Source organism: Brienomyrus brachyistius, chromosome 8 (assembly GCF_023856365.1).
Source record: "Brienomyrus brachyistius isolate T26 chromosome 8, BBRACH_0.4, whole genome shotgun sequence".
Lineage (NCBI taxonomy): Eukaryota > Metazoa > Chordata > Actinopteri > Osteoglossiformes > Mormyridae > Brienomyrus > Brienomyrus brachyistius.
The window spans coordinates 16,651,656-16,669,091 of NC_064540.1; the positions used below are offsets into that span (position 1 = coordinate 16,651,656).

Here is a 17,436-nt window from a genome sequence, read left to right on the forward strand (position 1 = left end):
TGTCTCTGCTTTTTCGCTGAGGCTTCCTTAAACAATGAATGAAATATATAATTAAATGTGATTTATGATTTTAATAAAAATGATAAATATGCATGACATTGACTGGGGCGCACATTACAATGTTTTTTGAGATATAAAACACACTCTGCTGGGCAAAAATTTAATTAATGCCTAAATGAATGATTGCATAATATTTGTTCTGGCCTGCAATGCTTTGAAGATAGCGTGTATTCCATTGTGTGCATTGTATTGTTTTTGACAATATTGCTAATTATTGAACAATTGCTTGTATAACAACAACAATTGTAAATATGTACAGTAGTCTATGCTGTGACATTAGGCCCCTAATTAATATGAACCTTAATCACTGCCTTGAATTCAGCGTAATCCTCTAATTATGTTTCATTTGAAGTAAACCAAGTACATACAAAAGTAATGCAGAGCTCACATGTGACAAAAGTATTTCCAGATGTTAAAAAACTGTTCCTGTTTTCTTCCTGTAAAAAAAGGCACAAGCTAATTGGATGCCATCACAAATGTTTTTCAACTAAAATATATTAGCAGTAGAAATAATGCCGTGAGAATGACCATAGAAAGTGCTGCACGCTGAGACACGGGCTTATTGCAGAATTAGTGTAAGTATTCCCCAGCTGCCTGATCGTGAGTCTGTATGATTCTGCTTAGGTATAATTGAGAGCCAGAGATGTACTGCTGATGTAATGCTGGCGGGGGCGCTAAGTGGGTGTGTGTGTGTGTTTCTTTTTTCCATTAATTTTCACACTATTAATTGCCTTACTGCTTCTATCCGCCTCTATATGTTTATATATTTATTTCCCCTTTGATGTGTGCTGTAATTAAAAGGTCGGGCATTCCCTTGGTGCTACACGTAGCCGTTTCATTGTGAACGAGAAACCCAATTAATTTGAGCGGCACACGGGGCATAGTGAAATTACGGCTCCTGCCAGGTGATCATAGTTCAAAAGGCCTACATGTCACTCCACCTGCCTCATTCCACACTGCGAGTAGGATTTTACCTTCCTGATTGCATTAGGTGGTGCAGATAAGGATCTATTAGCCTTCCACTGCCAAAAAGCTATCTAGATAATGCATGGCTCGAAAAATTCACATCTGACGAGAGCAGATTGTCTTTTTCTTTTATCTGAAGCTGAATCTGGTTTCGGAACACCAGAATGTTATAGAGAAAAATCACCATAAAGACAACGGGCAAGATGAACAAAGGATCCTGAAGGAACCTTTATCCCAGAGCAGGTACTTGTGGTCAGACATACACTTGGTGTGTCATTCGAGTGCCGGTATTTTCTACTCCTCAGGCGTGATGGGGGAATATGAGCCCAAGATTGAAGTCCAGTTTCCGGAGATTGTCCCCGTGGCCAAAGGATCAACTGTGAAACTGGAGTGTTTTGCACTGGGAAAGTAAGTTTTGTGCAGCGGGTCTGCTGCGTGCTGCTCGGCGCCCCGCTCCCTGTCTCAGATGTGCCTCTCCATATGCCCCATTCCCCCCAGGATCACTTCCGGAAAAGCATGAACCTGAGAGGATAAGCGATTATTTCCAATGGAGGGATAGAAATATGCATTGTGCGATTTGGGGTGGTATCGATAGCAACAGAAAAACAGCAACAGTAATGCTATTTCTTCACTCCTCGAGAGATGGGGGTTCCAATCCATGACTGTAATGAAAAAACTAAAAATATAAACTCTTGTATTTCGCTTGGTTACTTGCTGTATGGTTATGATTAAGGCTGGGTGGGGGTTAAGGTTGTCATAGTTAGCGTTAGCATTTTTCCCATAGAAATGAATGAGCGGTCCCCATAAAGATATGTTCACCCGACTATGCGTGCGTGCATACGTGTGTGCGTGTGTGTGTGCCCTGAGATGGACTCGCTCCCCTGCCTTGTGCCCTGTGCTGCCTGGGATAAGGCACCAGGCCCCCTGCTCCCCCCTGACCAGGATAAGTGGTTAGTAGATGGATGGATCACGGTGCTTTTTTATCATTGCTATGTTCACAGCAGTAGGTGCATTTGCAATGGTGTATTTCACACCACATCTAATAAATAATATTAATTAGCATAACAAATAAGTCTCATATGCATCTCCTCTGTGTGTATAATTTAATTTAATTAGCCCGGTACCCAGCATCAGCTGGAGAAGGGTGGATGGAGTCCCCTTTTCACGGAAGGTGGACCTGAACAAGGCTAGTGGTGCTCTGGAAATCCCCTACTTCCAGCAGGAGGATGCAGGCTCGTATGAATGCCTGGCAGAAAACTCCAGGGGCAAGAATACCGTGAAAGGAAAGCTGACTTTCTACGGTAAGTAGATTTGGGAAGCATGAATATTCGAGCAGAGGACGCTAGATATGACAGATTTCCTCAAAACGGAGGAGCCATCAAAGATTAAATAAAGTGAACTTGTGTCTTCAGCAATTGGTAATCAGATTCTTAGCACAGAAATGCATCTTTCCATATCAAGGCTTGTCAATTACAATGTTATTTTCATCCGGCAAGAAAGAGTCACACAGACGGGGAACTTAAACAAGCTGTTGTGAGATGTTCTTCAAAGCAGTATTTTGTTAATACAGTGGTAAGTTGGGATATCGCAGGTATATTTCTTGTCATTATTGCATTGTTCGTTGTTCTATTCGTCATTCAGTGTTACAGATTGTTGCATTTATTGAAGAGGTTTAGGATTTTGGACAGTTTCATAAAAAGCGATTTCACTCCGTGACAGAAAATATGTCAGGAAAAGATTTTGTGTTCTTCCTCCTCCTAGGTGACCTAATTTATTGTGACTGTGAACATATGTAGAATTTCTCGTGTTTATTTTCAGAATCATTTTGCTTCATCTGTCAAAAACAAATCTAGTTCTGTTGATCACCTGACCCATTTGTTACTCAGCAACAGCTAAATGACAAGTTTTACAAAATTCCATTACGATCTGTCTATTAGTCAATTATTTAAAGTGACAGAAGTCGTGTTTTATTTTTGATAACAAAAACTTTACTATTCAGGTCCGTTTGCAATGTAACAAATCACGTCCTTATAAGCATGCTTCATAGCTCATAGGCAAACACCTCCCACCATATATATTCCCACCCCCTTCCTGCATTCTTCTATTTCACATATTGTAACCCTGAAGACAAGGTAATTAATCATCTTGCGATAAACTCCAAATGGACTCAGTGTATTTAAAACTCTCCATTTTACAGTTGAAACTGGGGGGAAAAAATTGAGTTGTAAAAGAAAATCTAAGAAACTGGAGACCAGAAAAAGCGGAGTTAACAAAGCTGGTAATGTTTCCAGTGTGAGGTGCGTGGAAACCACCTCATTCCTATTCAGTCTGAGCAGCACTTATTCCTATGATCTATACTGTGTCTTGATTTGCTCCCTTGATTTGCTACGTTCTGATCAATTGGCTCACCCTCTTACAATCTATAAATCAGTCTGTCATCTGTCAGGGATACCCCATTCTATACATTAAACTATTTTCTATTATTTACTCCTCTCTCAAAGTCCCTAGTGCCAGTAAATAATGTTCTTTTGCAGATGTCAGGAACACTCCTGGACAGGGAATCGGGGTCTATGGTCGTTACGATTTGTCCCACACTGGGCAGAAAAGTCCTTCTCCAATGCTTGGAATCTCTCTTTGTAGTGACACAGGATTAAGCAGTGAAACCATACATTATGTGCTGGAGTAGAAAGACAAAATGCTGGATATTTCAAGTGCCGTATTTTTGAGGGCCGTTGTAACCTGCCTGTGTTCCTCCGGTTTAATGAAATCTGTTCCATTGTCATCAAATTCTCTTTTGCTGGAAACATGGTGTTTCCTATTGTAGCCATTTGATCTGTTGGTTGTTTCATTGCAGCTCCTCCACACCTGACAGAAAGACCCGAAGATGTGCAGAAGTCCATTGATGACAGCCTGCTGTGGGAGTGCAAGGCCAGTGGGAAGCCCAAGCCCTCCTACCGCTGGCTGAAGAATGGAGAACCTCTGGAGACCCTGGAGGTCAGCAGGCCCGCTATGGAAAGTACCATGCTGTGAACTGAAGGGTTTCTCAGCATGCAGCTGTTGTAGATAAACAGCTAATTCTGTAATTGTGCCAGACGGTTTGAAGTGCTCACTATATATAATCTGTTTTTGGTCTTTGAACCATTTTTATCCACTGGAAATTTTGAGTTCCACCATCACTGAAGAAAATCCTCAGTATGTATCTCAAATATATTGCTTTCTTCTGTAGGAGGAGAATTAGAATCTATGTGCTTTCATCCTTTTAGAAGCTGAACTTCACAGCACGTTCCCAGAGTTCAATAACATTGGAACGCTGGTAGAAATCGAGTAATAAACAATGACAGATTTGTGGACATCATTGTTAAATGCCGGTCATTACAATGATAATGAGCATCTGTATTATGAAACATTGTTTCCATCATGATTTTAAGTCAGCTGAATTGAAAAATATTTTGCAATGCTGCTAGATTGCCAGCTACATAACATATATATCATGGCAATTGTTATGCAAATGTGAGCTAATGTGCATTGCAAGCTATTCTGAATTTAAACTTTTGAAAATGCCTAAACACTGGTAAGTGCACAAAAGCCCCAAACAGTCATAGATACAATTATTCCTATGTGTAAAATTCTTATGCTTGTCAGATATTTCAAAAGCTATGCAGCAAACATCTTAGGGCATGAAAATCTCAATACCCAAATGTTTTTATTACCTTGGTACTATGCTTAGAAAGATCTCTCTTTTTTAACAGATATGGATTCCCACTCTGGACGAGCTGGGACATAATAATAGTAATGAAAAGTGTTTTTGTTTGAATTAAATAGCACCCTGTTAAGACAGAGAGTGCCAGTTCAGCTATACATTCAGCTACATGTCTAACACTTCATGTAGAGAATGATTAACTGTGTGCTATTTGCCTCAGTTCTACATCGCTTTAGACAGAGCAAAGTCAATGCAAATGTGATTATAGTGATTTCAGAGAAATGTGTTGGCTGCTATGAAGGGGCCACATTGCAGGAGATCAAGGAATGTTTTATTGATGGTCTCTATTAGCTCCGACAATAAAATGAATGCACCTTTTTTAGATAGATTGTCATTATATGAAGACAAAACTATATGGCCCGCAGGTCCTTTTCAACCATTTTTCCATTATGTTCATTACTCCAGAGACAGATAACAGTATTTAGTGTACCTTTGTTTCCAGAAAAAAGGCTCTACTTTATTCACTTTCCCTACGCTGCACTTAAGAGGAATTAGAAGTGCCTAAAACATCTATTTTATGCTTCTGATTCTAATAGTTTTAAAAACCAAATTGCAAACAAGCAAACAATTTTATGGTAGTCTTAAAACGCGATGATGTAACTGCCAGAGTAATCTTCTGTTAAATCTGTCCTCTCCGACTGCCATTAATCCTGCGTTCCCTTAAGGGGAGAAAATCGAGAGGGCTTATGAAATGCACGACGCGCTGCATCTCGGCCCTTTCCCGATTTTCCGTGGCACGCCATAGAGACCAATTGTTTGTCTATAAATGTGTGTCACTTTCTTATTTTCCCAAGCAAAATCAATTGATTTTTAATGGTCGTGCTGAATTTCGAAGGGAGTATTCATGTCATTCTGAAAAAGTCATAGCTTAGAACTTTCACCCGGAGTATGTTAGTACAATGAGGTCTGAGATTTTGCCGGAGATTGATATTGTGTTCCAGCCACAGCTTGGATGTAGTAAATAAACAGACTTTTATGTTAATTTCCTTCATTATACACAATGGTCACAAACAAACCAGGGGGTATCAATCAATGCTCAAACATTATACATGTGGAATAAATTAAAATTTCGATTTCTGGCAGCCCACTAAACAACAGGCTTTATTTTAGCTCATAAAAGGAGATTAGAAATGGTTTTACAGATGATAAATAACAATCTGTCAGGTCTTTGTGTGGTGATACGACAAAAAAATTAACTAATGTGTTCTCTTTGATAAACCGTAAACCATCTGCTACCCACAAACTCTAATGCAAAAGCTAACTGACTAAAGAGAGAGAATCTTTTTCTAGGCAAGTGCTGTAAAGGGCTGATTTCTCTCTAGACAAATGGCACAAGTCAGTCATCAAAGATGAACGGATACCACAACATCTAATGAACCACTGAACCACTCAGGAGATTTAAGGACTTGTACTACAGCCACTGATCTGGAATTACATTTGTGTAAATGTACGGCTGTGGAAGAGGTTTGCTTGGGAACTTTGCATTTTGTTTTTTGATGAATTAATCAGCAGTGGCGTTATGCTGTTGCAAATGTCAACATCAACTGCTGTGCATTTTAATATGTTAGATGACAAAAGGTCACTGATGTAGTGGAGGCAGGAATGGGGAAAGTGAAACTTGTAACAATGTATCAAACGGGGTTTTTGCTTTGCATGTGCGTCAGCAGTGTAAGAGCGACTGCCGCTTTTGGTAGACTTCATTTGTTGGAGCTATTTCAGTATTACAGCGATATTCTACCTTTCATTTTGTCTTGTGTAACACATTGTACGTTACGCAACAGTTTCATAGGTATTTCTGGTTAAAGTATATCCCATTTAAAGAAAGTAATATATGTAAAGCATAAAATGTACTCGTGTGAAACATTTCATGTACGGAAAAAGTAGGAGGTAAATATAGCTACCTGCTTCATATGCGATATCTCAAATGAAAACTTCCTTGACATGACTTGGAAAGATGCATTTAGAATTGTTAAACAGTTTGTCTGCATATATGATAATACTGCATAAATGGCTTAATGCTCATATGCAATTATTTTAGGCTGTTAAAAAAAGAATTAGAAATTCTGCGAAGCAATTAGCTCTGGTGTCCCTGCAGAGCAGCAGCCTCAGCTGCAGGCGGCTTGGTGCGTTTTGCTCAGCTTTTGTTCTATCAGCTGAGTTGACCTGATAGCACCAGAACTGACATTGCCAATCATTCCCATTCAGCATAAGGCATGCAGATGGTTCCCACCGGTCCCCATGAAAAAGCGCTGATTTCAGACGAACGTCATGCCTAATTAATGGCGGCCGCAGACCGAAGCGTCCCCGCGCGAGGACTGATACGCGGCACCGTTTGTCTCCCCTGCCAGGAGGCGTATTCGCCCTGTGTGTCCACATCCTGCCGCCTAGACAGGGCCTGTTCAAACACAGGATTAGCGAGTGATGTTTCTGTGAGGACAGCTTCGCTTTTCATGTGACAGTACCTTAATCCTTTCTGACTAGAGACATCCCCATTCAAAGGCACTCAGGAACTGCATTCTAATGACATTAAGAGTAAGCGCCACAGAACAGGAAAGATCAAACGCGAGCTGAAAGGAAATCCTCTATGAAATCGACTACAAATATGGAGCTAAAAGTTACCCTTTTACTGAAGGATAGAAACATTTAGAGCTAGTCATCGCGCATGTTTTTAATGTTTATCATTTAGAAAGTTCAGGGAAGTTTTGTGAAATTATGTAACTGGTAAATTCTGTTAAATTCAGATAGAACTTCTATGAATGTCTCAAAGCAGATGTGTTTTTTTTCCTCCTGTGGCCGTTCAGATAAAATGGATGAGTAGTGTAGATGTTTGGCTTAGTTATCAAACAAAATGAAAGTCAACGTGACCCAGGAGTACTCTGTCAGAGTTTGGTAATTCAGGTCCAGAGAATAAAAATCCAGAGCAGGATTTTGTTTCAACCAACCAGTTCAGCATGAAGAGTCACAGTCACAGAGTACGCAACTGGTTAGTTGAAGCAAAGTCTTGATCCTTGGACCTGAATTACCAATCTGTGTACTCTGTAGAATGTAATGTAGGTCATGTAGATCTGTTTTACTTGCAGGCGGAGACGGCTTTGGAAGCCGATAGAAAACAAGAAATTAAGAATTACTTGTACATGTTGTAAAAGGTCTAATCTCTGTGGCATTTTCTGTCAAGAGATTGTACTGAGTAGACTGCAAATAGAGCCTTATTCATACATGTACCTTAGTAAGTGCCTGGTCCAGTCAAAATGTGTTTGTACTTAATTGATCTGTTAGTCTGCCACAGGTGAAGCCTCTTTTCTGTAGCATGTACCTTGCCCACTCTCATTTAAAGAACTTGTCTTTGTTGCGGCCTTATTTGGGTGCCATCATCACACAGGAGACTCATCGCCATCATTTCCTGCCACCCATGTTCCTTTCTGGTTCAGTGTTGGATCTCGATGCTGTGACTTTCTTTGGCTCCTTAACGTCATACTTCTTTGCAGTGTTCACCGGACACTTAAATAGCTTCTGTTCAACACACCTACTGCATATAATATTAGACATTTCAAACCAGTGTGCTTTGGAGATTTACATTAAGATTCATAAGAAATCATAATGTGCGATGGAGTAACTGCAAGCTATAAATCAGATTAACATATAGGGATTCATAATGAAATTTAGATGGAATATTAAATACTAGTAGAATGTATGTGTTTTATTTTGTGATTGTAAGTTTGTTTAAGTTTTGCTACATGCAAAATAATATGCCCCTTGCTCGTAATTTGTGGTTTTTGGGGGTTTTTTTCCTTCACATTATTAACCATGAAAATATTAAAGTTTAATGGATGAGCTAAAGAGATGTTTTACCTCAATAATGAAGAATAATACTACTGTATACAGCAGTAGCAGTCCTAGCTGATGTGGCACCCCCTCAGAAGCTGCTGCTTTCGACGGCTGTCTTTGTCACTGATAGAATTGACCAGCTCTGGTACACTGTACGGAAGACAAACATCGAATGCAGAAAAATACACTGAATGACTTGGATGTAGTGTATTCACACAAAATGTGTGAATTTATCTCTTTTAAAGGAGAGAATTCAAGTCATCAATGGAGCTCTATCAATCAGCAGACTGATGCAGGCCGATGCTGGGATGTATCAGTGCGTAGCCAGCAACAAGCACGGGGAAGTCTACAGCAACGCCGAGCTGGGGGTGATCGGTAAGGGCACCAGGCACAGGGCACCGGGCACAGGGCACCGGGCACAGAGCACTGGGCACAGGGCACCGGGCACAGGGCACCGGGGACAGGGCACCGGGCACAGGGCACCGGGGACAGGGCACTGGGCACCGGGCACAGGGCACCGGGGACAGGGCACCGGGCATCGCACTCACAGGCCGTGTGTCATCTACCAGCACTGGAGGGAGCACCATTCGCCACCCTATAATTACTAGACTTACTGGATAATAAAGCAGCGCCCCCTCCCTGCCCTGCACCTGGTGATGCTCCCTATCCATTAATGCCAGCAATTCCTCCACTGCAGTCGCCAGAATGCTTTTCCTTCTGCCTATTCCCTTTCACTGGCTTTTTCCAGGACTGGAGAATAAGCCACCTACTCTTCCAAACACGTGTCGATTGTCGTTAATATGCGGCGATGTCACGCAGCCCTACTTTTCGAATACTGCTACCATTTTAGATGCTCATTAAGAAGAAAGGTAAATGAGGCCCCCCCGATAAAGCTAATTTGGGCAGAAAGAGGCATGACGCTTCTCTTTTTAAACGTTTTCCTCCGATAAAACGAATTGCTTTTAATTAGAGATGTGTTCTCCGCGGTTCGGCTGTTTTACATCTCTTTTTAAAGTTCACACTGCTGAGCAAGGCGACATTCATCACGGGCATCAACATCTGTGAACTGCATAAACCCTTCGGGAGTTTCACACCGCGGCACCTCCTTTCGTACATGCGTTCCGTCGTAACTCATTTGACAAGCTGCTCAGCTGATACCACAATTCAAAGATTGAGAAGCTTATTGTCCTGTGGGCTGGATCTGGCTTCACTCTCCCTGCTCAGTGTTCGGTTCAGAGGAGACGTGTCTGGACTGAGTACTGTGAGACTGGCAGCAAGATTCCCTCATGTGTTTAATGTACCTGTTTTCTCCTCAGCTGTCGCCCCAGATTTTTCGCAAAACCTACTTAAGACGCATACCCTGGTGAGGGAGGCTGGGGACGTGTTGATCGAGTGCAGGCCAAAGATGTCTCCCCGGGGAATGATATCGTGGCGGAAAGGGAACGAGGCTCTCCGCGAGAGCAAAAGGTACACCGTCTTGAGCCAAATAAATCAGTTTACGCTGGATATGATATTTATTGTCTCGTTGCTCTCGTGGCTGGATTACTTTGCCAGCTCAAGGGGCCGCTCTGCATCAGAAGGGTGATAAAAGGGAAGCGGCTGGCACTCTTCACTTTAAGAATTATGATAATGTTTTTGTGTCGAGATGCAACGCCAGACACTCTATCTGTGTCACAGTGTTTCTTCTAGAAAGGAACGGCTTTTCTGTCCACATTTATCAAAAGGTTCAATGACGTTTTTTCAATGAATGTCTTTTGTTTTTGGCCTGATATTCTTGCTTATTTTCTACATTTACTCTTGGCCTTCTTGATGCGAGCAGCTGCTGATGTCGGCAGCCCATCTCAGGCCGTGTACGAGAGCCCGTGGGTGGACAGGGTGGAAATGAGCCCCTCCCGTGCTCCTTGGTGTAAGAATCAGCGCCCCCCTGGGCACAGTCTGGGTGTTAATCAAGCACTTTGCAGCCTCTCTGGGGGTCCTGAGTCTGCCGTCTTGTACCCTGCTTGGAACCATATGTTTATACTATTATACTTTTGAGAGAGAAAGTGTAAGTAGTGCACACGCCTTCCTCCTGAGTGGACGGGCCCGCTGGCAAAGACCGGCAGGGTTGATTCTGATGCCGGGTGTCACTGACCCGGGGATAGGTCATTCACCATCTTCTCCAGCCTGTGAGCGCTTGTGACAGCAGTGCTGTGTGATTCTGAGAACTGGGCAACGTTTTTCCACGAAGAGACTCTGAATTTTTGGCAAGCTCTGAGGCAATTTGCATAGAGGTTATGCTGCTGGTACCCTTCAGATGGTCTTTCTGGAGAAGAGCCTTGTCCTCAGGGTGTAGTAATGAAACTTTTTTATATTTGTTTTATATAATTAGTAGAATATGGCATTTAAGACAGCTATTCATTTTCCATAATTGAAGTGGGTTCATGTTCATTCACAGTATGAGAAAAACGGAAATGCTGTAAGATATTTTTGCTCTATGTAGGACTATGTAGTTCTAGTTCATGGGCATTCAGAGGATTCTTGTTGAAATTGCGTTGCAGACATTATTTGCTTGTTTATTTGCATTTTTAGATTTCCGAGACCCTGAAGTAACTGTTCTGACAGCCCAGATGTCCTGTGATGGCTGCAGTTCACCATAGAAAATAGGCAGCTTTCTCTCAGCTCAAATATCTCTGCATTAATCAAACATAACTACACAACCTGCCCCCCTACTCATGTAGTTTTGTGCTTTTGTTGATATTTACAAACTGACACATTAAATTCTGCATATTTACTGAGAAGTTTGATGGCAAATAATGTGCATCTTGTTAGGTTATGGACACCAGGGACCTCTGACCTTTTATGCAAAGAGCCCCTTCACTGCCATTCAAAACGTCTGGGGGCTGGGCTGGAAGTGGCGGGGGTGCGGAATGTGGGGGTGCTGAATATGGGGGGGGGGGGGGCTGAATGTGGAGGGGGGGCTGAATGTAGAGGTGCTGAATATGGGGGGGTGGCTAGGCTTGGCCAGTAATGAAAAAAATGCCATCATACTCCGATATAATATCTGGGTGGTATGATGTTATTATAAATTAGATACCGCTCAAGCCTAGTGGTGGCTGGGTGTTTGGAGTGGTTGGAAGCCAGCAATAAAATTCACCAATGAGTGCAGGTGGCGTCAAGATTTGTTGATGGGGGAGGGGGGGGGGGGGGTGCTGCCAACCAGATAGGGCGGAGTTGTGGCAGTAAAACTTCTTGCCGGATAACCTAACCACTGCTAAGTAGAGGAACGGCGCATTTCCGGGACATTCCATGTCATTGGCGGGTGTCAGGGACCTGCTGTGAATTTTCGGGACATGCGTGGAACTTCCGGGAGAGGTGGGATGTCTGTGTGACGGATCCGCATCCATGCGATTATGTAGCAGGTGAAGTTTATTATTTTGAATGTTTTTATGGATTTTAGCTATGTCTGCTATTCGGCTACGTTTTTCATTATACAGTACATTTACGCATGCCATTTCGGAAGATGTACAGCGGGCTGGACTATATGCAGTGCTGATGGTGGTAACAAGGCAGGTCAAGTTAAGGAAGACCCATAGTCTGAGGAGGAGCCCTGCGTCATCCCTATGAATACTTCATGTTACTACTGTATCTCCTTTATTGATGCAGCGTCGACATTGTGTGTCACGAAAGCTAGTCACAGAGGAAGTTACTGCAATAGCGCAAATGAAGAGCTGCAATCAAATAATTCTCACTATTTCTCATGCAAATGAAGGATTTCTAACTTTAAAAAATCTTTATTATACTTATTTAAATTGTTTCCTTATATCGTGACATTCTGTTAGCAGTCTGTTCTGACAAAAACCGGGGTCTGGTGACAGGGGTCTGGCCAGCAGAGACTACCAAGTGGAGACTGCGCAGCGGAGACTGCCTTAACAACCTGCCGTGTCAGTCTGCCGCTCTACTGAACTGCGATGGGAGATGTTTTAGCTGTTAATTGGTGGGGGAAATTACTGTACCATTGCTAATAGCTGTGGGTATTATTGCAATTGGCAGAGAGAAAACACAAATGACATCATTATATTGTACAAAAGTGCACAGGTACATTTTTTTTCCCCTCCCAATGCCAGTGAATAATCCAAGGTGCACCTCCACAGTCGTCTTGCTCAAGATTAATTGCATTAATTGCATTAGTGCTCTGTGGGGGCCCTTTGGGGGGAAGAGAGTTGGTGTCACTAGCCAGGTAATCCATCTTAATAGCTGCAGCCTTTTCAGCAGGAAGCTGGGAGTGGGGATGTCTTATCTCACTCAGACAACCCTGCAGGGACATAGTTTAGATGGCATCAGCTGGAATGCAGCAGCTGAGAAAGCAAGTTGGGCACATCGACGCGACGAGTGGGTGTATGTCTGCTTTTCCCGTGTGGGGTGGGTGGGGCTCCCCAGCAGCTCGAAATCATAGACCGTCTGTAAACCGCGCCTTTTTCTCATTTTGTCACTACAGCAGAAAGCTTTTTTTTTCCGTCCTCGTAGCAAAAACGTATCGTGTCGGCACGGTTACGCCGTCATACCTAGTTGGGATGCAGAAAAATCAACATGTTAAAAAATCATTTTTTGGGGGCAGGAGGGAGTGTATGAAACAGGAGAAGGAGCTGTGTTTAGTGTTGTGGTAGAACATGCATTAATTTTCTCTTTTTACAGAGATGGCATATCCTCAGTATGAAAACTGCGAAGGAGACAAACTGTAAAGGAGTTAGATGATTAAACTAAATCTTAGGGATGTCTGCTGGACTATTAATCACAGCTGAGCGAAATCAGTTGAGAAGTTTTGACTTTGCCATGAATGCTATTTTTACTCTTACATCCGCAGATGCATGAGTGTAGTTACTTAACACAATGCTTTATGCAACAGTAGACTGTACAGGACAAATAAAGAGATTTCAGGGATGGAACTTTTTAGGCTTTAAGCAGTTCTTTACCATTTGAGCCTATTAACATCGCACAGCCTGTTCAGTATTCTGGATGTGCAATAATGTAAATTAATAAAAATACTTAAATTAATAAGATTAACACAGCTGCTGGTGTTCCTCTGAAAATTAAAATGAGTCTTTACTAGTAATTCATATTAATTTTAAATGTTTATCATTATCGACTCTCTGTTGCCCATCAAAAAGTCAATTCATGTCTTATAATATAAACTTTGCTGTATTTAAGCTAAAGCAGATGAGTGCTAACACTGTCTGCATCATCTGCTTCATCATCATTTTAATAACAGAATGGGAACAGTGTGCTTTACATTAAACATCTATTTTTCTTCAGAAACGTTATGCATGTGTTATCACCTCCCAAGCAAACTGGCTGCCTATTGTTTTACTCTTTTGTTCTTTGTAGCTTTTCTTTATGGCAGAGATAATGCGGGGTAATAATGTACGAAATAAACGAAATAGGGAACTGTGTGGCTTTGGGAAGTGTCTGATCTATATTTGTCATTTTCATGCTTAGTTATTATGAATGGTCTTCTAAACTGAAAATTACATTTATCTTTTCAGAAAGCATTGTGACCCCAATAAGACTTTCCACTACTGTGAAGCAAAATTTACCATAAATATAAATATACTATATAAATCTAAATATAATTAAATGATCTATATCACTTGAAATTCACCAAATTCATCACCGTTCAAACTCATATGATATTTGTTAATGTCAGTGTCGATATCAGTAGATGTATTCTATTAAACAAAGTATTTACAGTGATCTGCTTCTGTTCAGATAACAATTACCTGAAATGGATTTCAACAAAAAGAATGAAGAATAATTTAAGTTGGAATGAATTCTGAAATATTAACACATCAAATTACCATGAATCTGTACTGAATAAAGAGCTGAACTGGATAGATGGATGAATTCATAGCTGCTTCACAGCCTCTAGTTCCTTCAACTGCAAATGCAGTGAAAATGCTGAACATGCTGGGAGTCAAACTCCGGCTAATTCTACTTGTAATATCCTAATTACATGCAGTGGTGTAATTATTCAAATCTCCAGGAAAAACACAACACAAAACATATGTTTTGAGCCAGTTTTCCATTCTGTTTTGGAGATATTAAACAATGCTGCAGTAGAGACGACGTCGGAATGTTACTGATGTGAAAATAGCAGTGATGTTGCGCAAAGGAGGGATCATTTCAATCTTAAATTCAATCTTGCTGTTGTAACAATAATAAGATTTATCTATACGGTCAGATATTTTGTGTAGCAGACAGGGCTGCCTGTACAAATGTAGATCTAAGCTAACTAGTATGTTCTTGTGTATGAAGAAGCAGGTCGGTCCCTATACTGATTGCTGTTTTGTGTAAATATCTATATTTTTTCTCTAAGGTTTTTCAGGCTTCTACTGATGCCCATGCTATATGAAAATAGGTAGAGTTATATATTAAGTACTGAAATATTAATTTTGAAAGATGATGCCAGTATTCAATTTGAGGAGATAACTTTCAACATCTTGTGTATTAAAATATGGTTTATCTTGTTTAAATGTCAGTGTAAGTATTTATTTATCCATCATATTTCTAATTTTCTCAGTTTATCTTAAGTGAACATCTGCTCATAAGGTAAAATCTGTTTGCATATAGCTACAGTAAACCCTTCCTGTCAGAGCAGAATATAAAAAAAGTATTTTTTTATCTCATTAATTTCCTGACAGTAAAGAGGACCATTTATTTGACCAGCTGAAGTTTATTTGTACAGTTTAGCCTCATTCAGTGTTACTTACTGTCAACAAATGATGAACATGTCACCAAAAGAGATTCGAGGATTGGAGTATAGGAGAGACGTCCTACTAGAGGATCAGAAGAATTACAGGATTATGCTTCTCTCTGGGAACAGGGCTGCACAAAGCACCAGACAGCGTCCACAAAGAATCTGATGTGGAGGCTTTCGATCCGTATAGGTGAAAAGCATTTTCTCACTTGTGGTTTTTATGGGCTATCAAGCTGTTTTGGGACAGTCGATACAGTAACGTATGCAGCGGAATGGCATTGCTTAAGGCTAAGGCTCCGGATCAATGGTCCATTTCTTATGTCTTAGAGAGAGGAATATCGTGCAATGGACATAAACTTACCAAAACTAATTGTCATTTTACATGCATCAAGCAGAATATGTCAGTTTTGTAAATAGTATGTATTTAAGCTATGCAGGGATATGCTACAATAATTGGTACTTGTATTTTCCAGTTGCAGTTTGATTCGTTGAGTTAAAACAATAGTTATGAAAATGGCAAGGGGATTTCTTTTGCCATTTCCAGACAAAGAAGGATAAGGCTTCAATATGTATGACGTAATTCCAGTATTAATCATTACAGATTTGGCACCAGTACATAAACACCTGGCCAGTTCTTCCTCAAGGCTGAATCCCACTGGTGTATTTGCTTTACATAATTGTATTTATTTATGTCCCTGAGAATTTTTTTCACAATCCAAAGCAGTATACGGTACAGTTATTGTGGACCTTGTTCAGTTGTGCCAGTGGGGGACAGTTTGTGTGAGATTCTGCTGGGCTGTTTGTTTTTTTGTGATGTTGAGGTGGGGAACCGGAGCAACACCTGGAGATGACTCAGCAATGGCGACAACAGACTATAAAACAGCAGGAAGGGAATCTCCTGCCCACCCTGCTCGCACAAACTTGTTTGCTACATGGCTGAATACAACTCCAAAGGTCGTTCTGCATGTTAAATGGATTATATATCGAGCGGAGAGGTGCCGATTATAGTCCAGCGCGATGTCACACGGCGATGCAGATGAGAGAGTCTGCAAGCATGACGTGTGCGTGAAACTCAGGAGACAAGGTCAATTATTTTGTGAAATCACTAAAAGCGGAAGATTGGCCATTTTCCAAATTCACAATTAGTTGAATCATTTTTAGATTCTCCGTTTCCAGTTCTTTTTATTTACTCTATTGTGGCAAAGTAGGCAGGACGTCTTTCCAGGGCCTTCAGTGGGTCTCAGTCTCATAATGAGATGGATGCCAGGGAGAGAGTGCATGTTTGTTAGGAGAGACAGAGTGACCCAGTGTTTACTAATTAAAATACACCAGATTTTGTAGTTAATAATTCCACATACTCATATTGCCCATTAGTGCCTTTTATGGTCTTCCTTTTTGACCCAACCCCATACATGAGGGTCATAGGTTAAAACAAATATGAAACACCATGTGTTACATTATTATTGATGCTTGTCTACATTTTAATGCATCCTGTGTCCTGGTTCTCTGCCGGTCCTTATGTAGGATAAATTGAATAAAATATTTCTTTGTCATTATATTTTTGGCACTTTGATGGGAAATGAATTCTGTAAGTTCAACCACTTCAAGAAAACTGTAGTTGTTTGCTAGTTGTTCTCAGTCCTGACCTTTATCTGTTCTAAAGGATGATGTTATTGGCTGGTTTAAGCAGCGTCTCCCTAAATGCCACCCTACCATTCTCAGTCCCATTTCCTCCAAATAGCATATGCCTGGGCACAGAACTTTCATTAGGGGACACTCTATGATCCCCTGTGATAACATCTCAGCCAGAGTGCTGGTGTCTTCTTAAAAAAAACTGCCGGAGAACATAACCAGGGAGACTTCTACTTGAGACCGTGTAATTTTCCACAATTTGCACTTCAGAATGCAAGTGGCATTTTCCTTGGCATGCAGTTTTGTGCATGTCTTTCATCTCTCCGCAGAATAAATAAGAGCGTCGCTCAGTATGCCAGGCTCTTCTTTTTGCGGCAGCTTCATACTCCCTGAACATTTGCAGCACTTTGAGGAAGATGATAGCGCATTTCAGGATTCCCTTATGTCAAGAATAATTGTCTTC

The 17,436-nt window shown here is 41.1% G+C and overlaps 1 protein-coding gene across 2 annotated transcripts in view; it reads left to right on the forward strand.

Annotated features, from left to right (window-relative positions):
• LOC125747930 (contactin-4-like) overlaps positions 1-17,436 on the forward strand; it is a 122,050-nt gene that overhangs the window by 84,001 nt on the left and 20,613 nt on the right. For both annotated transcript variants that reach the window (XM_049023582.1, XM_049023584.1), the window contains 5 exons: positions 1,332-1,434; positions 2,143-2,327; positions 3,881-4,020; positions 8,857-8,986; positions 9,928-10,078. In XM_049023582.1, coding sequence (XP_048879539.1) covers positions 1,332-1,434; positions 2,143-2,327; positions 3,881-4,020; positions 8,857-8,986; positions 9,928-10,078 — 709 coding nt within the window. The remainder of the gene's footprint in view (positions 1-1,331; positions 1,435-2,142; positions 2,328-3,880; positions 4,021-8,856; positions 8,987-9,927; positions 10,079-17,436) is intronic.